Raw genomic sequence first — 17356 nt, forward strand, 5'->3', positions numbered from 1 at the left:
CTCATAAAAAAAAAATTGTAATGTAAATTTTAGTCATCTTTAGAACACTATGTTTCTTTCAAGATTTTACATTCTTCTTTACGGTTGGTATAAAAGTTCTGACGCTTTAGTCTATCATAATATTCTGCTTAACAAAGTCTTGACGAGGTCACATTTTGTACATGTTAAACCCATTTTTTTCCACTGTTTAGAACACAAACATGAATTTCAGGATTTAATTTAATTTTTGGATATGATGCACTCGTGTATGTATTAAATTTGATTAAATTATGTTTTGTTAGTTAGTATAAATAAATTCAGTTACAAAAATGATTACTATTAATTATCAAACTAATACTGAACACTTACACACTTATAATTGATCAAATTTCAAAACAGTAACACAAACACAACTCAATCAATGTCGATCGAGTGGTGTGGTAGTTTTGGCTAATCGATGAATATCAGTCGACAAAATATCGATCAATCAATTTGGTGTAGCAGGAACCGTCGATCGACTTTGACTGATCTCACTCAACATCGATCGATCGGTGTGGTAACACTCTAAATTTTCTTTTTTAAAAAATATAAAATTGATTCGCTGTTCTAAAAGCTGAGACATTTCTGGCCTCACTTATGTCTTCTTACATAATTTAAATCAACTATAGTAAATCTTGTTTCGAGTTTCATACAATCTTATGTAGTAAATGTTGGTCTTTTTACTCAGGTTAAGTTCACCGGGGAAGAGGCAGAGGACGCGGGAGGTGTACGTAAGGAATTCTTCTTGCTTCTATTGAGGGAAATTCTGGATCCTAAGTATGGAATGTTCCATCATTACCCTGATACCCATCTGGTCTGGTTTGCCGAGGACTCCTTTGAAGAAGAGGATATGTACCAACTTATTGGTAAAAATCTTAAAGATTTTACAACTACTATAGTTGCATAATATTTTACAAAGAAATAAACATAAAGTACATATTTTGGATAGTAATTATTTAGATTTGTGGAATGGTATGATTGTTCCTAACCACTGGTATAAATAATAATTAGTATTTGAAATGCAAGAAATAAATAAGTAAATTTGCATTGAAATAACATAAAGTAACTTGTCTTTAAAAAAAACAAATCCGGGTTCTCCATGAAGTGTAATATTTTGATCTATTTGTAGGTGTGATTTGTGGTCTTGCCATCTATAACTTCACCATAATTAATGTGCCTTTTCCCCTGGCTCTCTACAAGAAGTTACTGGGAGCTCCTTTGTCCCTTGAAGATTTGGCACACCTTGATCCAGTGGTAGCCAACTCTCTCAAAAGCTTATTACAATATAGCGAAAACAATCTAGAAGAGGTATCTGCATTGACAAATTACTTTCAATATATTAATTTTTATTAATAGTGTTACATATGTATGTTGTTTAAATATGGTTCTGAATTTCAGGTGTTCAGTTTGAATTTTGAGATATCACGAGAAGTATTTGGTGAGACTCGTGTTCATCCACTGAAAGAAAATGGAAGTAATATTCCTGTCACTCAGAGCAATAAGGAGGAGTTTGTGGACTTGTATGTGGATTTTATCTTCAACTCTTCAATTAGGAACAAATTTCAAGCATTTTACATCGGCTTCTACAAGGTAACACTTGCCATTTGGACTATAGTACATAAAATGTATATATACACTTAAATACACTATGATCTAAAGAATAGTTCTGGCAACATAGTTGTTATGGCTGATGCAGTGCCAACCCTTATTATCATGTCTCATTTTATTTTCGAAATTTAAAGAATTAATTTCATATCTATTGTTTTTGCCAACCTGCCTTACCGCCTACTCATTTGCAAATAATTTGCTCATTGTTGCCATAAAACGTTATTCTGTAGTGTACTTTTTTAATTTTGAGATAAAAAGTAAATAGATACGTAGATAAGATAGCCGGAGAGCATGGCACTTCTCAGCCCTCCGTCTATCCCTATGCAAAATATCTAGTTGATCCGTTGAGATGTGAAGGAACAAAAAACAGACAAACACACTTTCACGTTTATAATGTTAGTATGGATAAATGTGTTTAAGCAATTTTTATGACTTTTCTCTACCCAAATCTAGTAACCATTTTTTTGCAAATTCAATCCGGGTCATTCTTATTCTTATTCTTAAGGTGGGGGTCAGCCCTATACAAGTTCCTGACGTCACTGCGACCTGTGAAGATCTATTGTGACGGGTCACCGTGAATAGTTCTCGCCCTCCAAGCCAGGTCTATAAAGAGCCTGGCTATTGTGTGGAAGGCGAGAGTTCTCAGTTTGCTAAATCTCCCCCTTTGAGCCCAAATCTGCAAAGCAAATTCGGGTCATGGTTTTACAATGTTCGGGTAAAACATTGAATATTTTGGGACCCAAAAATCTACATTGGAAATAAAGTGTGTTTGGATTCCAAAGACTTGCATTGTGTTTACTGGTACTCAGGTTTGCGGAGGTCGGGTCCTCAAGCTGTTCCAGCCGCATGAGCTGATGGCTGTGGTGGCGGGGAACGAGGAGTACGACTGGCAGGCGCTGGAGGAGGGCGCTCAGTACAAGGGCGGCTATAGCAGCGGGGACCCTAACATTCGGGCCTTCTGGGAGGTGCTGCACGAGCTGCCTGACAAGGACAAGAGGAACTTCCTGCTGTTCCTCACGGGTAGCGACCGTATACCCATTCAAGGGATGAAAGCCATTGTGGTAAGTTAAAATTATTTCAAAAATTCAAACCTGTTTTTTCTTTCATACTTTCTGAAGAATATTCTTCTCTGACTTTAACCTCAATTTCCAAAAAGTCACTTTGACCTTCTTCCACGCCATTTTACCGAGAAAAGCCCATTGTTTTGAACATTTCTTAGTCTTTGGTGTACTTAAATATATCAACATACTGTATTTTGCGGACGATAAGACGCATCGGACCATAAAATGCACACCAATTTTTGGTTGAATTTCCAGAGTGAAAGAGTGCATCTTATGGTCCGAAAAATATGGAATGGAATCATTGGAATAACTATACCCGGTATAAGAAAAAGGTTGCTTATAAAAATATTTATGACCTAGAATAATTATACTACTTTTATTCCATCATTTATTTTATGACTATGTCACATTTTTGTGCATATTTATGAACAAGTCGTGTGCGCTAAACTAAACAAATATTGAGCGTTACTAATGAAATATAATTCTATCAATTTTATCAAATTCGACAATTATATTATTATTTATTGATGTATTATTTGATTATTGTGGTGTTTTATATTTGGAATTTCAAATAAATGAAAAAACTGTTTATAAACTATTTTTTCAGGGCATCATGAGACTTTTGAAAGAGAATATTCATTCAATACATAATAATTGTAGAAAGACAATTCTTAGATATTGCACTAATTCACACTGATCATAAAGTTGATAAATTACATACTGAAATATGCCATTGATAAATGTTTAAATGAAAGGATGTATATATTTTAATTTAATAAATTTAAATACACATGTATAGTAAAACTTTTATCCATAAATACTGTAAAATATAACAAGAATCGTTAAAATATCTGCCAAATAAAATTTACTTGGATGTAATGTAAATTTAACCATCATTTTTATATTCATAAATGACATTTCACTTTAAAGTCTCTGGAAAGATGACATGTTTTATAAATTGTTTAAATTCGAGATAAATACAATCCATTTTACAAAATAAAAATGTGACGGGTGACAGATATAAGCGTGGAATAAGTTTCTATGGTTGCTATCCCAGCTCTATATACCGAGCATAAGTTTATGCGAGGTTCATAAGAATTTTCACTATACCATCTTTATTCTACCACTATGTCTAGGCATAATTTTATACTTGGTTTATAAGAAAGGCCCTCTTATGTTTAATCCCATGCATAATTTTGGTGAGGCTTGGTAATTAATAAATAAAAAAGGTTCTTTGTAATGTTAAATGAAATTTTCTTCAGTCTCATGAAATATGAACATACATCAATTTCCTTTAGATAACAATCCAACCCACTACAGATGACAAGTACCTTCCCGTAGCGCACACTTGCTTCAACTTGTTGGACCTCCCGCGCTATTCTACCAAAGAGAAACTTAAATACAAATTACTTCAAGCAATTCAACAAACTGAAGGATTCTCTCTTGTGTAAAATACCTTCTTTCTTATGCCGTACTTCCCTTGCATTCGTACTGAGAATTTATTTTATTGTTGATGTAATTTTACTGAATTATGTATTTGATAAATATTTGTTTAAAAAGTTATTAAATTTGTCGGTTGTTTTTATGAATGTGGTGTTAAAAATATTTTTCTTTGAGACTTTTCCCTATAGATGACTATTTTCAACTTTGATATGCTTAAGGCAAGTTACAGTCATGTATAAAACGAAGTCCCTCTATTGTTTATTAATATAGGTATTTTAACTAAATAAAAGTAGCAGTAAACACATATCGCTCTCTTCTCATCTTTTGAAAATAGTCAGCTATAAGAAAATGGTCATTTGATTTTATGATGAATACATCTAGTAAATTATATTTTAAAGGTACTGTTGCGATCGATGACTGATGAATAACAATGATTCAATTTTTCTAATTCCAATAAATATCTCAACAAAATTAATAATGTTTTTTATGCTTGTTTATTAGAGCTTTTTTTAAGCACATAATGTGAATTCATAGCATGTGATATTTATATTGACACACGCATACATGACAAATTGTCAATATAAAGTAAAAAAAAGTATGGATAAATAACATTTCTTAAGCTTTATCAAAAATAAATAATTTGTTTACCTAATACATTTTTCTTCTTATTTATATGATGTATTTTTTTAATTAGTCGAAAGACTTGCGTAATATATAAATATTATTATTGTTTTATGGATGAATGCAAAATGTTATCACTATTTACCCGCCTTTACTAGTTTACTTTAAATATGTTTGTAGTTACATTTTACAGTGTGGTTACAAATAATATGATATTTTTGCTGCATCATTTAATGTTAAAGTAATACTTATTCTTTATTTGAATTATTGATGAATTAAAATTAAATTTGAAGAATGATACAGTCGAACTTGGTTATAATGCTCACAGAAATAGCAAGATCTCGGATGTAATGAGGAAGCATTTTAGTTTATGGTTTTCTCAATACATTTATTCACTTTTATAACAAGCTACTTCTCGGACATAGTGAACAAAAATATTGTCAACGATTGCACAAAAGTTATTCAATCATTTTCAAAATAAAAACCCAAGCAATAAAATTCAAGCAGGCGGCTAACTTAAAGGACCGATGCCGCCGGGTGCCGGAGTCAGATTACGTTTATTATACAGCTATTACATAAAAAAATAAGTAGAAATATATTAAATACTCCTAATCGGTATCCAAGTACCTGATTGGTGTTTTCCAATTAGATACCTGTTTGTAAAAAAATCCAAGCTTTTTGAACTTGATAAGTACCAGCTCGGCACCTCATTACAATTTATAACTTATTTTGTAGTTTATGAATGACATGCTTGTTTTGGGGGTTTTTACAATGTTTTTCAGATTTTCTTATGTTGTAAACATTCCTGTTTATGCATTTTAAACAGTATTTTTGTTTGAATTACGACATTCAGTGTCATGTGACATATACTTCATGTCTTCGTGTGATGACTATGTTTGTAAGCTTTATTATAATTTTTTTAACGGTTTGTTTTAATCTGTTTGAAATATGTATATTTATTTGTTTACTTAGTGATAATATTCAATGGCGATTGTATTTTTAAAAAAGAACATTTCTTTTGTAATGAGTAATGCATATAATGAGAAAATTCAATCAGTCTCATCTTCTTAGTAATAACCAAGTTTGACTTAATTAAAAACAACCCTTTTATATTAAGGGTCAATTTAATAATTAAATTAGACATTTTATTGTGGAGTCATTTACAACGAAAATTATCAATTATAATTTCATTTGAAATCATTAGTGCTTATTTGAATGCCCCAATTTGTTTCGCAGGCCTGTTTATTTGCCCAGATTTTAAAAGCAGCTTTCAGCATAATTTAATCTAGCAATGAGAATTATCTGATTATCCATGCCTGACAAATGTAGCAGGATACAGATTCTTCATAGTGGAAAACAATGAATTATCTTGTTTTTCATTACGAGTACTATTATACGTGATATTTTAATAGGGTTGTGGTCCAATAGTAGTGTCATGGACTCGTCAGGTATCAGAGGTTTGCTCTCCGCTCTTCCATAAATCATTGTCTAATTGTTATATATGATTATGTACATGGAAGTCTCTGAATTAAAATATTTTGCTAAATTATAAGTAGAAACGCAAATATTTATATATTTTTTTAAAAAATGGCACCATATAGTAAATGTTCTATCTTTAAAATTTAATGGCCTTTCGATATTATAATCAAACACATTGTATCCCTACATTACTCTTATATTGCTTAATCTGAAATGTTTGCAATACACATTATTTAATTGTCATTAAAAAATCCTGCCTACGTAAAACATGTTTATTTTTTAATTTGAAAAAAAAAAACTTTGTGAAATAACTATGTATATTGTATATGGATATAAAATTACTTTTTTTTCATTTGATAAATATTTAAGGCCTTTGACATCATATTGGTCATATTAAGAATGAACTATATTATAGCATTCAATTGTTACATACAATCACAAGTTATACAACAAAGTGCAATAAAAATAATGAATACAACAATAATTGGACTTAGTACATAGTATTAAAAGCATAAGCATATTAGAATTTGTAGATTTTCACCGACATACAATAGATGTTGATAGCGTTTTCTTTCTGTGTGCTGTTTATGCTTCCTGCTAACATTTACGAGTGCACTACAGCATTAAAAAGATAAAATATAAGGATGTTCAAACATACATGCAAAGATATAGTATTAAAGTCAGAATTATTATAAAACAATGACATTTAGACTTCTTCGTTGACCAATCAAATCATTTTATTTTAGAAAACTTTAACATCAGAGGCACTTTGACAAATACCTTTTTGTTTTTTTAAAACTATATAAGTAAACATTCTTTATGAACATCCGCAAATTATTCAAGTGATTTATTTCATTGCAGGTTTTGTTTTATGAGCTATTAAATAAATCATAATGTATTGAAAATAAAATTAGAAAAAATATTTTTTAAATTTCACTTTTGTTATTTTATAAAAACCTTCATAGTAATCTTCATGAACATAGTTGCTTTTTTACAAAAATATATAATTATATATATTTTTACTCTTTCCTACCTTACCTATAAGGGATTTCTCATTATGTCTAGGATTTTTCTGAGATTATTGTTACAGAGTTTTTGTGAAATATTTTTATCATTATGTATGAATATTCTTAGAATAATAAATAGTTAATTATGTTTTATGGCCAGTAATAATATCCATATACTTACGAACATTGTTATAGAACAAAAACAATATTAAGTTTCTGTTATCAATGTGACGATATCAATATTTGAATTGTTTTTATATAGCTACAAGATTCGGAAAAAGCACCAAAAATGTTTGCTTAGTAACTCTCTACTTTAACTAATTACACTTTGCAATACAATATTTTTAAAACAAATTTTATTGCACTAAGATAACTAAAATATCAGCCACGCAGTCGAAAAAGTCATTGTGAATTCTAACTAGCCTTTAACACAAGTTATAGAATATACACAGAGTTGCTGTGCCTGCGAAAACCGGCAAATGAAAAACAACTGTTTTACAGGATTACAGGTCTCAATGTTTATTATAATTATGCAAAAAAATATTTTGTAGGTTGAAAATTTGACTATGTTTACATATGCTATTTATAGCATTTAATTATTTTATTGTGAAAATGTAGATTACAGAACTTTTGTTCTGGAAATGTCCATATATCTAAGCTGGTTTTTTTTGTGCGCGAATTAGTGGATACTGGAATTTACGCTATATGTTTGTTGGTTTCTGCAGGCACAGCGACAATATATTATATCAGGTAGATTATAATTTTACACATTTCTTGAAATTATATCTTAAATGTATTCATTAACTGTCTTAAGTTTGTAGTATCTGTTGAAATTTAATTTTCATTTATTGTACTTTGTCGGTCCGAAGCAAAAATTCATTATCTGACAAACAGTATTTCTGTACACTGTTATTAAATTATTTTCTTTAAGCAAATACTTATATGGAAAATAAGTTATTAAGAATTCCAGAAGTTGATTATGAAATTGTAATGTTTGTAAAAACTCTTGTAAGATAGGTAATATGCAAATTTTAATAGTTATGGCATTGGATAAAAACAAAGATGACAAATCTGAAAATTGCAGTTAGTGAGTTTTTACTCTGGACTGGCGATTTATAAAATAATTGCTTCGATAGTTTTATGCATAATCTTACTGTAGTTAGCTCCCTGTAACATTGTATGTTCAAAATATGAACCATCTGATGGACTGATTTAAAACGAATGGGATGAAGCAAATTATAATTTTCATTGTTTTATATATTTGACTATAAAACATGTATTTACATAATATTTTTTGCATTCTGGCGTTATTTTAAACAAAAATACGACATACATTCCAAAAATCCCTTTAAATGTAATGTATCAGATTGATTATACAGTAAAACTACAATTATCTGGGTTAGTTAGAAAAGTTGGATTAACCATTCAATTATGGTAACGTTTTGAAAGAAAACATAAAATTTACTCTAATATCACTTTTTTAATGCTTTTGAAATAATACAGAGAGCTGGAATCACATTAAAAACTTACTTAAAAATGTCCAACAAAATTAATTGCTTTGATGAATAAACACAACTTAACATTTCCTTTATTCTTCATTTCATAATAAATATCCGGATATTAGGCAATACAGATGAGTGGAGTTTGGATAAATGGAGTTCTATTGTATTTTTTTTAATCAATGATATTTCAATTATAATCTATGCCATTGACATTGCCAGTTTTAATTAATTTAGCATAGTATGTATATGTAAGTTGTTTCAAAGGGCACTTCATCATAATAATAAATTTGTCAATTCTCAAAATACATGTTAATTGCTAGTAAAACATTGTAAATATGATTGTTCTTTTTTAAAAAATAACAAGTGACATGTTAAATTAGGTTTGGTTGTAGTCGTACGGCCTAAACAAGTTTCAGATTTAGACTTCAAGATTAGACCATTCAAATTTTCAGTTTTTTTTTAATACTCTATTGATACTTTCTCAAATGCTGAGACTAGTAAAAAAAATGTAGAATTCTTACAATAATTTGTCACCTTTTAATTTCTATAAAAAAATACAGTAAAACACTCTTTTTACGTTTTTCAAGGATCAAGAAAAAAAGTGTAAAACCGAGGAAAACGCAAAAGTGAGGAAATGAAAAATGTATGGAAAAAATAAGAATTACACCAAAATAAAATTTATTTTCTACACTATAGTGTACATATACTTCCAGAAAAATTGTAAAAATGGTGATAAGTGGAGGATGTAGTCGGGAAAAACGAATGCAAAATTACGAAATCATCCGATTTTGCCATTTTAAAATGAATGTTTTTTTTTAATCGGGCAATAATACAAAAACAAAAACACATCAATTAGATAAAAACAATATGTTTTAAAGGTATTTCTGTTAAAAAATATGCTCAAAAGTTTTATGTAACTAAAATATAATTACTTTTATACCGGCAGATTACGCCATTTCAAATTTAGACTGAACTTAGGTATCTGGGATCTCAATAAAGACTATATATTGAACATAAATTTGTTGTGATAATTTGAAGATAATACATTTAACATAAAAGTGGCCACGGCCAAATGTTAATTTTTTGTTTTTGAAAAAAAATACAAGCATTTTAAATCATATACATTTTTGTGACATTTTCTTTAATTTACACTTAAAATTATGCATTCGGTAATACTTTAAAAAAATTAAAAAATATTGAAATACTTTAGTTGAAGCCTTTTTTTATAGAATTGTATTCTCTTTTTTTGAAAAAAGAAGATAATTCTGGTTGTCATATTTAATTTAAAACAATATCTTATTGACTTTTTCAGACCAGCCTTTTCGAAAGCAATTAGGGCTGTACTGAATGTCAGTCTAAAAGTCAGTAAGATATAAATTATTTTATGTGTAAATAAAAAAAAAACAAAAGTAGAATTTTGAATTTGCATAAAATAACATAAAATAATTTTTCCCCTAAATGTAGGGAAATTTTATTTACACGGTATCACTTTTTTTTCATTCTATGGCATCACGAAAAATAACTCATAGCTCGCTTTAACTATCTTTTTTATAACTTTAAATATTTCTATTGTTATGTTTTAAACATCGCAATTTAATGATATTAAAACTTTATTGTTTCTAAATGTTTGTCGACTGTGTATCATGATTTGTACGTCAATATGACGTTTTTGTTCAAATGAAAACTAAGACTAACCCTAAAGGAAGACGCTTGGACAAAAAGGTCAATTACACTGCACCTGCATTGAATTTAGGTTAAGACAATAATTTATTCTTTATTAGTTGTTTACCGCGTATTCGCGTGGCACACACGGTGTAGTGCGGGCCATAGTATCATTATTACGACATAATTTTGGATTTTTTGACATATCAAATGAATTCCGAAAAAATTTAAACGTAAAACCGGGGTTATGATAATTGAATATATTATGATAATATAATAATTGGGGGGAATATTTGTATGAAAATGTAAGAAGAAAAATTTGTCCTGATCATTTCGGTGTAAAAAGGGGGAAAATGTGAAATTGAGGAACGTAAAAACGAGGTTTTACTGTATAGCAAAATAAGTACATAAATTCCAAAATCCAGTTTTGATTTAAATATGTAGATGTATGTAGTCCCAATGGTAGGATAGTTTATATGGGTTTGTAAATTACATACCAATGTATATCGATTTGTAAATTATTACATAGTTGAGTTTTTATTTACATTGCTAACAAATTTATTTTTGTATAGAGTGTACATTGACGGGTTTATTGTTATGTAGAAATATCTCCCAACCAACTAAAATAAATGAAAAAGTACTTCTAGTACAGGCCAATGTTACTCAATTTCCAAATACATATGAATACATTATACAATATATAGGTTCAACCTTTTCTTTCCAAGACTTGCGGAAATAATATTATTGTCATAGTAAATTTTTATGTAAAAATGATTTAAAAATGCATAGGATTTATATAATAACTATTATCATTTCATAATATAATATTAGGAAAGAGGTAAGTATTGTACAGTTAGTTAATACTTAACTTCTAACTCCGTTTTAGTTTTTGGTAACAGTAGTATGGAAGTTACCAATGTATTAGTTAAATCATCCTCTTATCCGCACCTAATGGTGAAAAGAGAGCTGCATTATGACACATCCTGTACACCAAATATATCACATCTTGATCAGACGTATGTGAACGCAAGATCAGTCTTACGCTTTAGTTGCCAGCCCGCGGACTACAAAATATTGCAGTAAAAAATCACCTTTCTTAAAAATATTTTAAATGATAATGTAAATTACTTTGATAATGAGGAATTTCAGTGTTTTTTTTAATTTATTTGTTTATAAACTATGAAACTAAATAAATAAAAAAGTATGGATCTATCATCGCTATGATTTTTTAAAGTTTTGTAATTTATAAATTACTCCACGGCAATTGAGTTTGATGAGTTTTAGTGAGTTGACATTTAAAAGGAGTAGATTTCAGAATACACTTAACATTGAAACAAATCGCTACCCGGAAACCAGAAATCTATCAATGTAGTTCAAAGTAGCCTAATTTTATGAATTTTTTCATGCATTTTTGAGAAACTTCACCATACAGTTATGATCTAATTTTTATTGTGTGTAAGAAAACATTTTTTTACATTAAATTTCTCATAGCACTGAACTTCCTCATTACTTACGTATGTGGTTGTCAACATTGAAGCAAGTAAAATACGTATTGTATCACAGTGATAAAAATACAGCTGTGTTTAAATTTACATAGATATTCAAATATAAATTATCTCAAATTTTGTATAAAATGGATATAAATTATGAACCTACATAAATTATGTGTACCTGTGAAATAATGTTCATGATAGGCAATGCTCACATAGATAGGATTTAAATATTTAAGCAATGATTTGCTAGCATCCAATTTATACATTTTTATAAAAAAATATTTAATACCTATTAGTCATTATGCTTGAGCATCCCTCATACTGCAAATAACCTTAAATTCATTAATGTATATGGAATTAAGAATTCAAACCATTTTAATGTTATTTCTTACAATTATAAAAATCCACATTTTTGTAACTCTGAGAGTATGAAATTCTCTTCAGTCAATATTTTTGTATAAAAAGATGTAACTTTAATTTACACTTTTAATATTGTGTCTTTGTGATACAGTTGTTAATTTTTACATTAATAATTCGCCGTTCTGTTATTTCAAATTATTTTTAACTATTAAAAACATTATAAGTTTGAAAGTCCTGCTAAAATATTTAAAACATACAAATCAACAAGGAACTTTGGCCCTACGGGAAATTGGATACAATTAATGTTTTTTTGCGCGCAGTAAAAATTGGAGCATTAAATTGTAATTCAAGGTTTCCTGAAAATGTGTGAAAAAAATAATAAAAAATATTTTAACAAAAACGAAGTACTTTGAGCGACGTCACTGGTTCATATAAATCAACCAATGATAAGAGACTTATGGAATATTTCCGGTTTGCTTGCCGTCAATGGGCAGAACTAATTGAAAATAAGCGGAAGATAATCTCTGACGTCACATGCGGATTTATTTCAGAAATACAAAACTTCATAGCGCTCATAATACGATGTATGAAAATTGTAAAAAAAAATTGGCTTAGTTTAATAGTTTATTAACAAATAATAAAAAAACCACTGAACTTCCTCATTCTTGTTTACTCGCATAGAAAGAATGTCCAATAAGTAAGAATCATCACAAAACAATTTTATAATTTTAATTATTTGTATTATTGTCTTACCTATGTTTCATTTCGGATACAAGTAATGAATGCAAAATTTTCATTTGTTTTAATTTTTAATCACATTTCTGTTGAAGTCACTTGTTGGCAAATAGATGTTTTGTTTATTTTTATGATATACAAACACATGTTTTGATTTGAAGTGTGGCTAATGTGTTACACTTGCCTCTACACCTTGCAATGGATATGTTAGAATGTGTGTACTGAATTATTATACTGTTTTTGAGCATTATGTAAATTTATAAATAAACATAAAATATTAGTAGAGTTGTTTTATTTTTGTTTGGCTAACAAGGTAGTGAGATCATTTGGACCACTATTAAGGTAATTTTATTAATTCCCTCTTCCCCATTAAAAAAAAACAAAAATCTGTCATTTTTCTTAAACTAGTACATATTTGAATATTAGAAATTAAAAAATAAATAAATTGCAAAATTCGACCAATTTTTCCACTCAGCTTTACACTTTTTTACTTTAAGGTTATTTTCCTGTTTTTATTTTAAATATCTTTTCATACTTCGAGCTATTTAAATCAGAATCTGGACTCTATTTAAATCAGAACCAAAAAAAAAACATTTTAGAAAGTTGATTGCCTCGTGGTATAATAATCGGCGCTTTTGTCTACCATGCGAAAGGTCTCGAGTTCGATTTCTGACAAATATTTACTTTTATTTTTTTTAAAATTAAATGTTGATGAACTTCTTCAACTAGAATCTTTAATATTTATTCATAAGTTAGCCACTGATATCATTGTAGACAAAAATCTAAAACTTAAAAAAAAATTGTAATAAACATTGACAATAATACAAGAATATCTGAACAATATCACATACAGCATTTCAAAACGAGAAAAGGACAATCGAGACTAACAAATCAGGGACTGAAATTATACAATAAACTACCCGACAAAACTAAACAAAAGACTCAGACAAACTTTTCAAAAAATGTATAAAATATCAACAAATAAAAAAATGATGTATTATTTTTGTAAAATGAATGTAGGTAATAATCAGAATATTTCATAGTCCCTGGACTGGCTGAGACTGATCACCTTACCTTCATGTAACAAAAAATGATCAAGATGTGCCGCAGAAAGGGTATAATGAGTTCTATTATTTACAAACTTCAGATGATTTTCACAAAAATGACAGTAATTAAAAAAAAAAATTATCCATAGAAAAAAATAAAATGAGAAAAAAACCCATTTAGGTATTTGTGTGTGTTGGAAAAATGAGATTATGCAAAAAACAAATTATATGACATGTAAAAATACAGTAAATAATTTTTATTATGAAAAAATAAGAACAAAATACAAAAAAAATTGAGCCTACTATTTTTGTGTCTAATCTAACAATTTCTTCCCTAGCCTCTGAGAGGCGAGATATTGCATTAAAAAAAAAAATCAGTGCTGAGGAATTTTCCATTTCCCGGATCGGGGTGTGTAGTCAGATACTCGTAAGTCACAAAAAAGTAAAAATGGGATTTAAACGCCACTTGACTAGACTTTTTTTTATCTTTTGAAGTGAGTAGTCAGTTAAGTCCATAGAATAATCTTTTGAGAGGAAATGCGGCCTGACTATTCTTCATACAAACGTATTCACGTATTTTCTTCCTGAATTTTTTAAGAGCAGTAATTTTTACACACTAGATATTTACCATTGACATGTCTCCATTTTGCTTTTTTGATAAATTGTTTCTTATGGGAGCTAAGACCATTCAAATACTTATAAAAATGCCCAGTTTTATTTGCTGTCTTCGGAGGTTTGGGGACGTATGGTACAAACATGTTCAATCATTTTGAAAAACGAAACGTCGATTTTAGTCGTGCATTATCAGTTCGACGTGCTGTTGTATGTTTCGCACGGTATCGGGGAGGAATATTTTTTATATTTGACTGAATAAAAATAATAAATCGATAATATGTGTAGTAAGTTAAGTCCATTAAGTTAGTTAGATTTTATGCCATTTTTTTTAAATCTTCAAAAACATAACGAAACCTATGCCAGCATGTTGAACATACAATTAAAAGGCAGTAACATAAATTGTTATTTGTATCACATGAACAAATTATCATAATTAGATGAATGAGGGGAATTTTTCAAACTTTGTTTTTGCTGTCTCAAAATGTCAATTTTGGACTTATTTTATGTATTGTAGGTTTTTCTTACCAATTTATTTCAGACATGGAGCATAGAAAAAGCCCACTGCCATAAAAGCCAACAAATCAAAGGATCACCATAATAAATATATAATATAACTTTCATAACACATCATTTTTGGTTATGAAAAGGCATGGTTAGTTTGTGCTTAAATGAGGCAATAGGATGGTAGCTTACTTTTTTATTCTCAACATGTCAAGATAAGATAAAAGTGTTTAAAGTTAGGAATACCCGGGCTTGTGGAATATATGTATATGAATCTAGAAACTCTCATACATTTTGCTTGTATAATATTATGTGTTCATTAAAACTTGCGTAATTTTCATTAGCAAGGTTGACTTGTAACTCAGGTTGATAAAGATTATAAAATAATTTTAAACTAATCTATTGAAATCAAACAACTCTTGACACTTACTGAACTTACTGTAATAGTTCTACATTATCTCTGACTCACTCTCTGACTTACTGAAAATTACTGAAATTTTCTAGAATAGAAAAAGTGATTCTTTTGTTTGGGTAGGGTTTTCAAATATGGAACATTTTATTACCACTTGCCAATAAGAAAAACTGAATGTGTGGGTAGGTACTAACATTGAATTAATGTCATCTTGACATCACTATCATGTAAAAAAAATAAAATTATTGTTTTCAAAGAAAATCCCAGTTATTGGAGGACAACTTAGTTTCCCAAAAAAGTCTCAAGTTAATTTATGTATGTACTTTTGCCAATTCAGCTAGTTTTTACTACAATGCGATTTGTCTATCAAATTGCATCAATTTTTGGTTATAACAGTATATTGTTATGGCAGAGGTTTTTTTTATTCTCACACACATGCTCTTCACTTAAGAAATGTGTCCAGTTTATTTTTAGAATCACGGGTTAATTTATAGATAAAATAACTAAATTTTCTAAAGGTTTTTTTGGTTGTCATTTTCAAATTACACTTATTCTGTTAAAGGCAGGTGTACTTGTTCATATAATTTTTCATGTCATCTGAATTTTGGTTAGCGAAAATCATTATGTATCTGATTCAATATGATGTAGGATATTTTTTTTGTTTTTAAGATTATTACCATAGGATTAAAAATAGTCCAGAAGGAGCGTAGAATCATATTTGAATACATCGGACTGTGTCCAAAAAATCCCCCACTATTCTCCACTTTCGCCGCGCGTATTCGTGATGACGCCGCGTAATGTTGCACGATGGGAAAAAATGTAATCATAACACAAATGTAAGGTAAAAAAAAAGCAATCAGTTAATTTCTCTAAAATTTTATTGTGCACGCGGAAATATTGATTGACACAACAGAGTAAATAAGTAAAGGGTCATTTAATAAAAGTAATTAAATTAATGAACTTTGAACTTAAAGTATATAACAAATTTTATTTTACATAAAACTGATATTTTTATATCATGTTAAATAATATTTTATGTTTTAAAGATAATATCAGTCAAATGTCCACCACAAAGTTGTTATATACGAGGTCCAATTTTTATTAGTTCTCTCATTAGATGAGCAAAGTAGGGTGAAAAAATTACTACCCTGGCAACACTTACGAAATGTCCATTTTAATGTCTTCGACAATCTGACAGATGGAAAAATAATTAAATTTTTAAGTAATGTATTTGCTACTCACACATTCATTTGCTAATTATACATGAAATGTGATCCCATCCTGTTTCTTTAAGATCCTAGAGGTATTTTTATACTTTAAAAGGATGCAACACAGCATAGTTGAATTCAAATCAGGAGTTGCGTACTGAGCGACGTCTACAAAGAAACTAATTGGTCAAAACGTAAAACTACTCATTTATGAGTAGTTTAGTCGCCTTCTGTTTGATGCTCGTATGCGGTTTCTGGACTATTCTTAATTCTATGGTTATTACAATATAGGAAACGTTAAGCAATAAGAAATACCCGGATAACATTTTTAGATTTTTTATTTGTAATAAATAATGAAGTACATTTTATGAATGATTAACATTTACATAAATTAACATTATATTCAGTAATATAAAGTTACACATTCAAATTAAGCGTTGTAAAGCATTTTTATTTTACAAAGTAATATGGCAAATAAGAATAATTTTGACGAAACGTAAAGCGTGTACGCGTTTTTTCATAACATCATTGCTCCTTGCCTATACATAAAATCAGAACTTATTTTAAACTTACAAAATAATATCC

The 17356-nt window shown here is 28.9% G+C and overlaps 2 protein-coding genes across 7 annotated transcripts in view; one reads left to right on the top strand and one right to left on the bottom strand.

The window, feature by feature from the left end:
* The window catches only part of Herc4 (HECT and RLD domain containing E3 ubiquitin ligase 4), a 46545-nt gene that overhangs the window by 24225 nt on the left and 4964 nt on the right, over positions 1-17356 (top strand). For 2 of the 3 annotated variants that reach the window (XM_088234213.1, XM_088234216.1), the window contains 5 exons: positions 707-884; positions 1148-1326; positions 1417-1608; positions 2436-2687; positions 3986-4605. In XM_088234213.1, the coding sequence (XP_088090339.1) occupies positions 707-884; positions 1148-1326; positions 1417-1608; positions 2436-2687; positions 3986-4138 (954 nt within the window). In that variant the 3' untranslated portion in view covers positions 4139-4605. Of the gene's footprint in view, positions 1-706; positions 885-1147; positions 1327-1416; positions 1609-2435; positions 2688-3985; positions 4606-17356 lie in introns of those variants that run through there. The other variant, XM_088234215.1, reaches the window with a different exon arrangement.
* LOC148276463 (uncharacterized) overlaps positions 17092-17356 on the bottom strand; it is a 65131-nt gene continuing 64866 nt past the window's right edge. For all 4 annotated transcript variants that reach the window (XM_088234221.1, XM_088234218.1, XM_088234223.1 and 1 more), the window contains one exon: positions 17092-17310. In XM_088234221.1, coding sequence (XP_088090347.1) covers positions 17297-17310 — 14 coding nt within the window. In that variant the 3' untranslated portion in view covers positions 17092-17296. The remainder of the gene's footprint in view (positions 17311-17356) is intronic.

The sequence above is a fragment of the Micrasema longulum genome, unplaced genomic scaffold (assembly GCF_059751315.1).
Source record: "Micrasema longulum isolate JH-2025_06_02 unplaced genomic scaffold, ASM5975131v1 h1tg001215l, whole genome shotgun sequence".
Lineage (NCBI taxonomy): Eukaryota > Metazoa > Arthropoda > Insecta > Trichoptera > Brachycentridae > Micrasema > Micrasema longulum.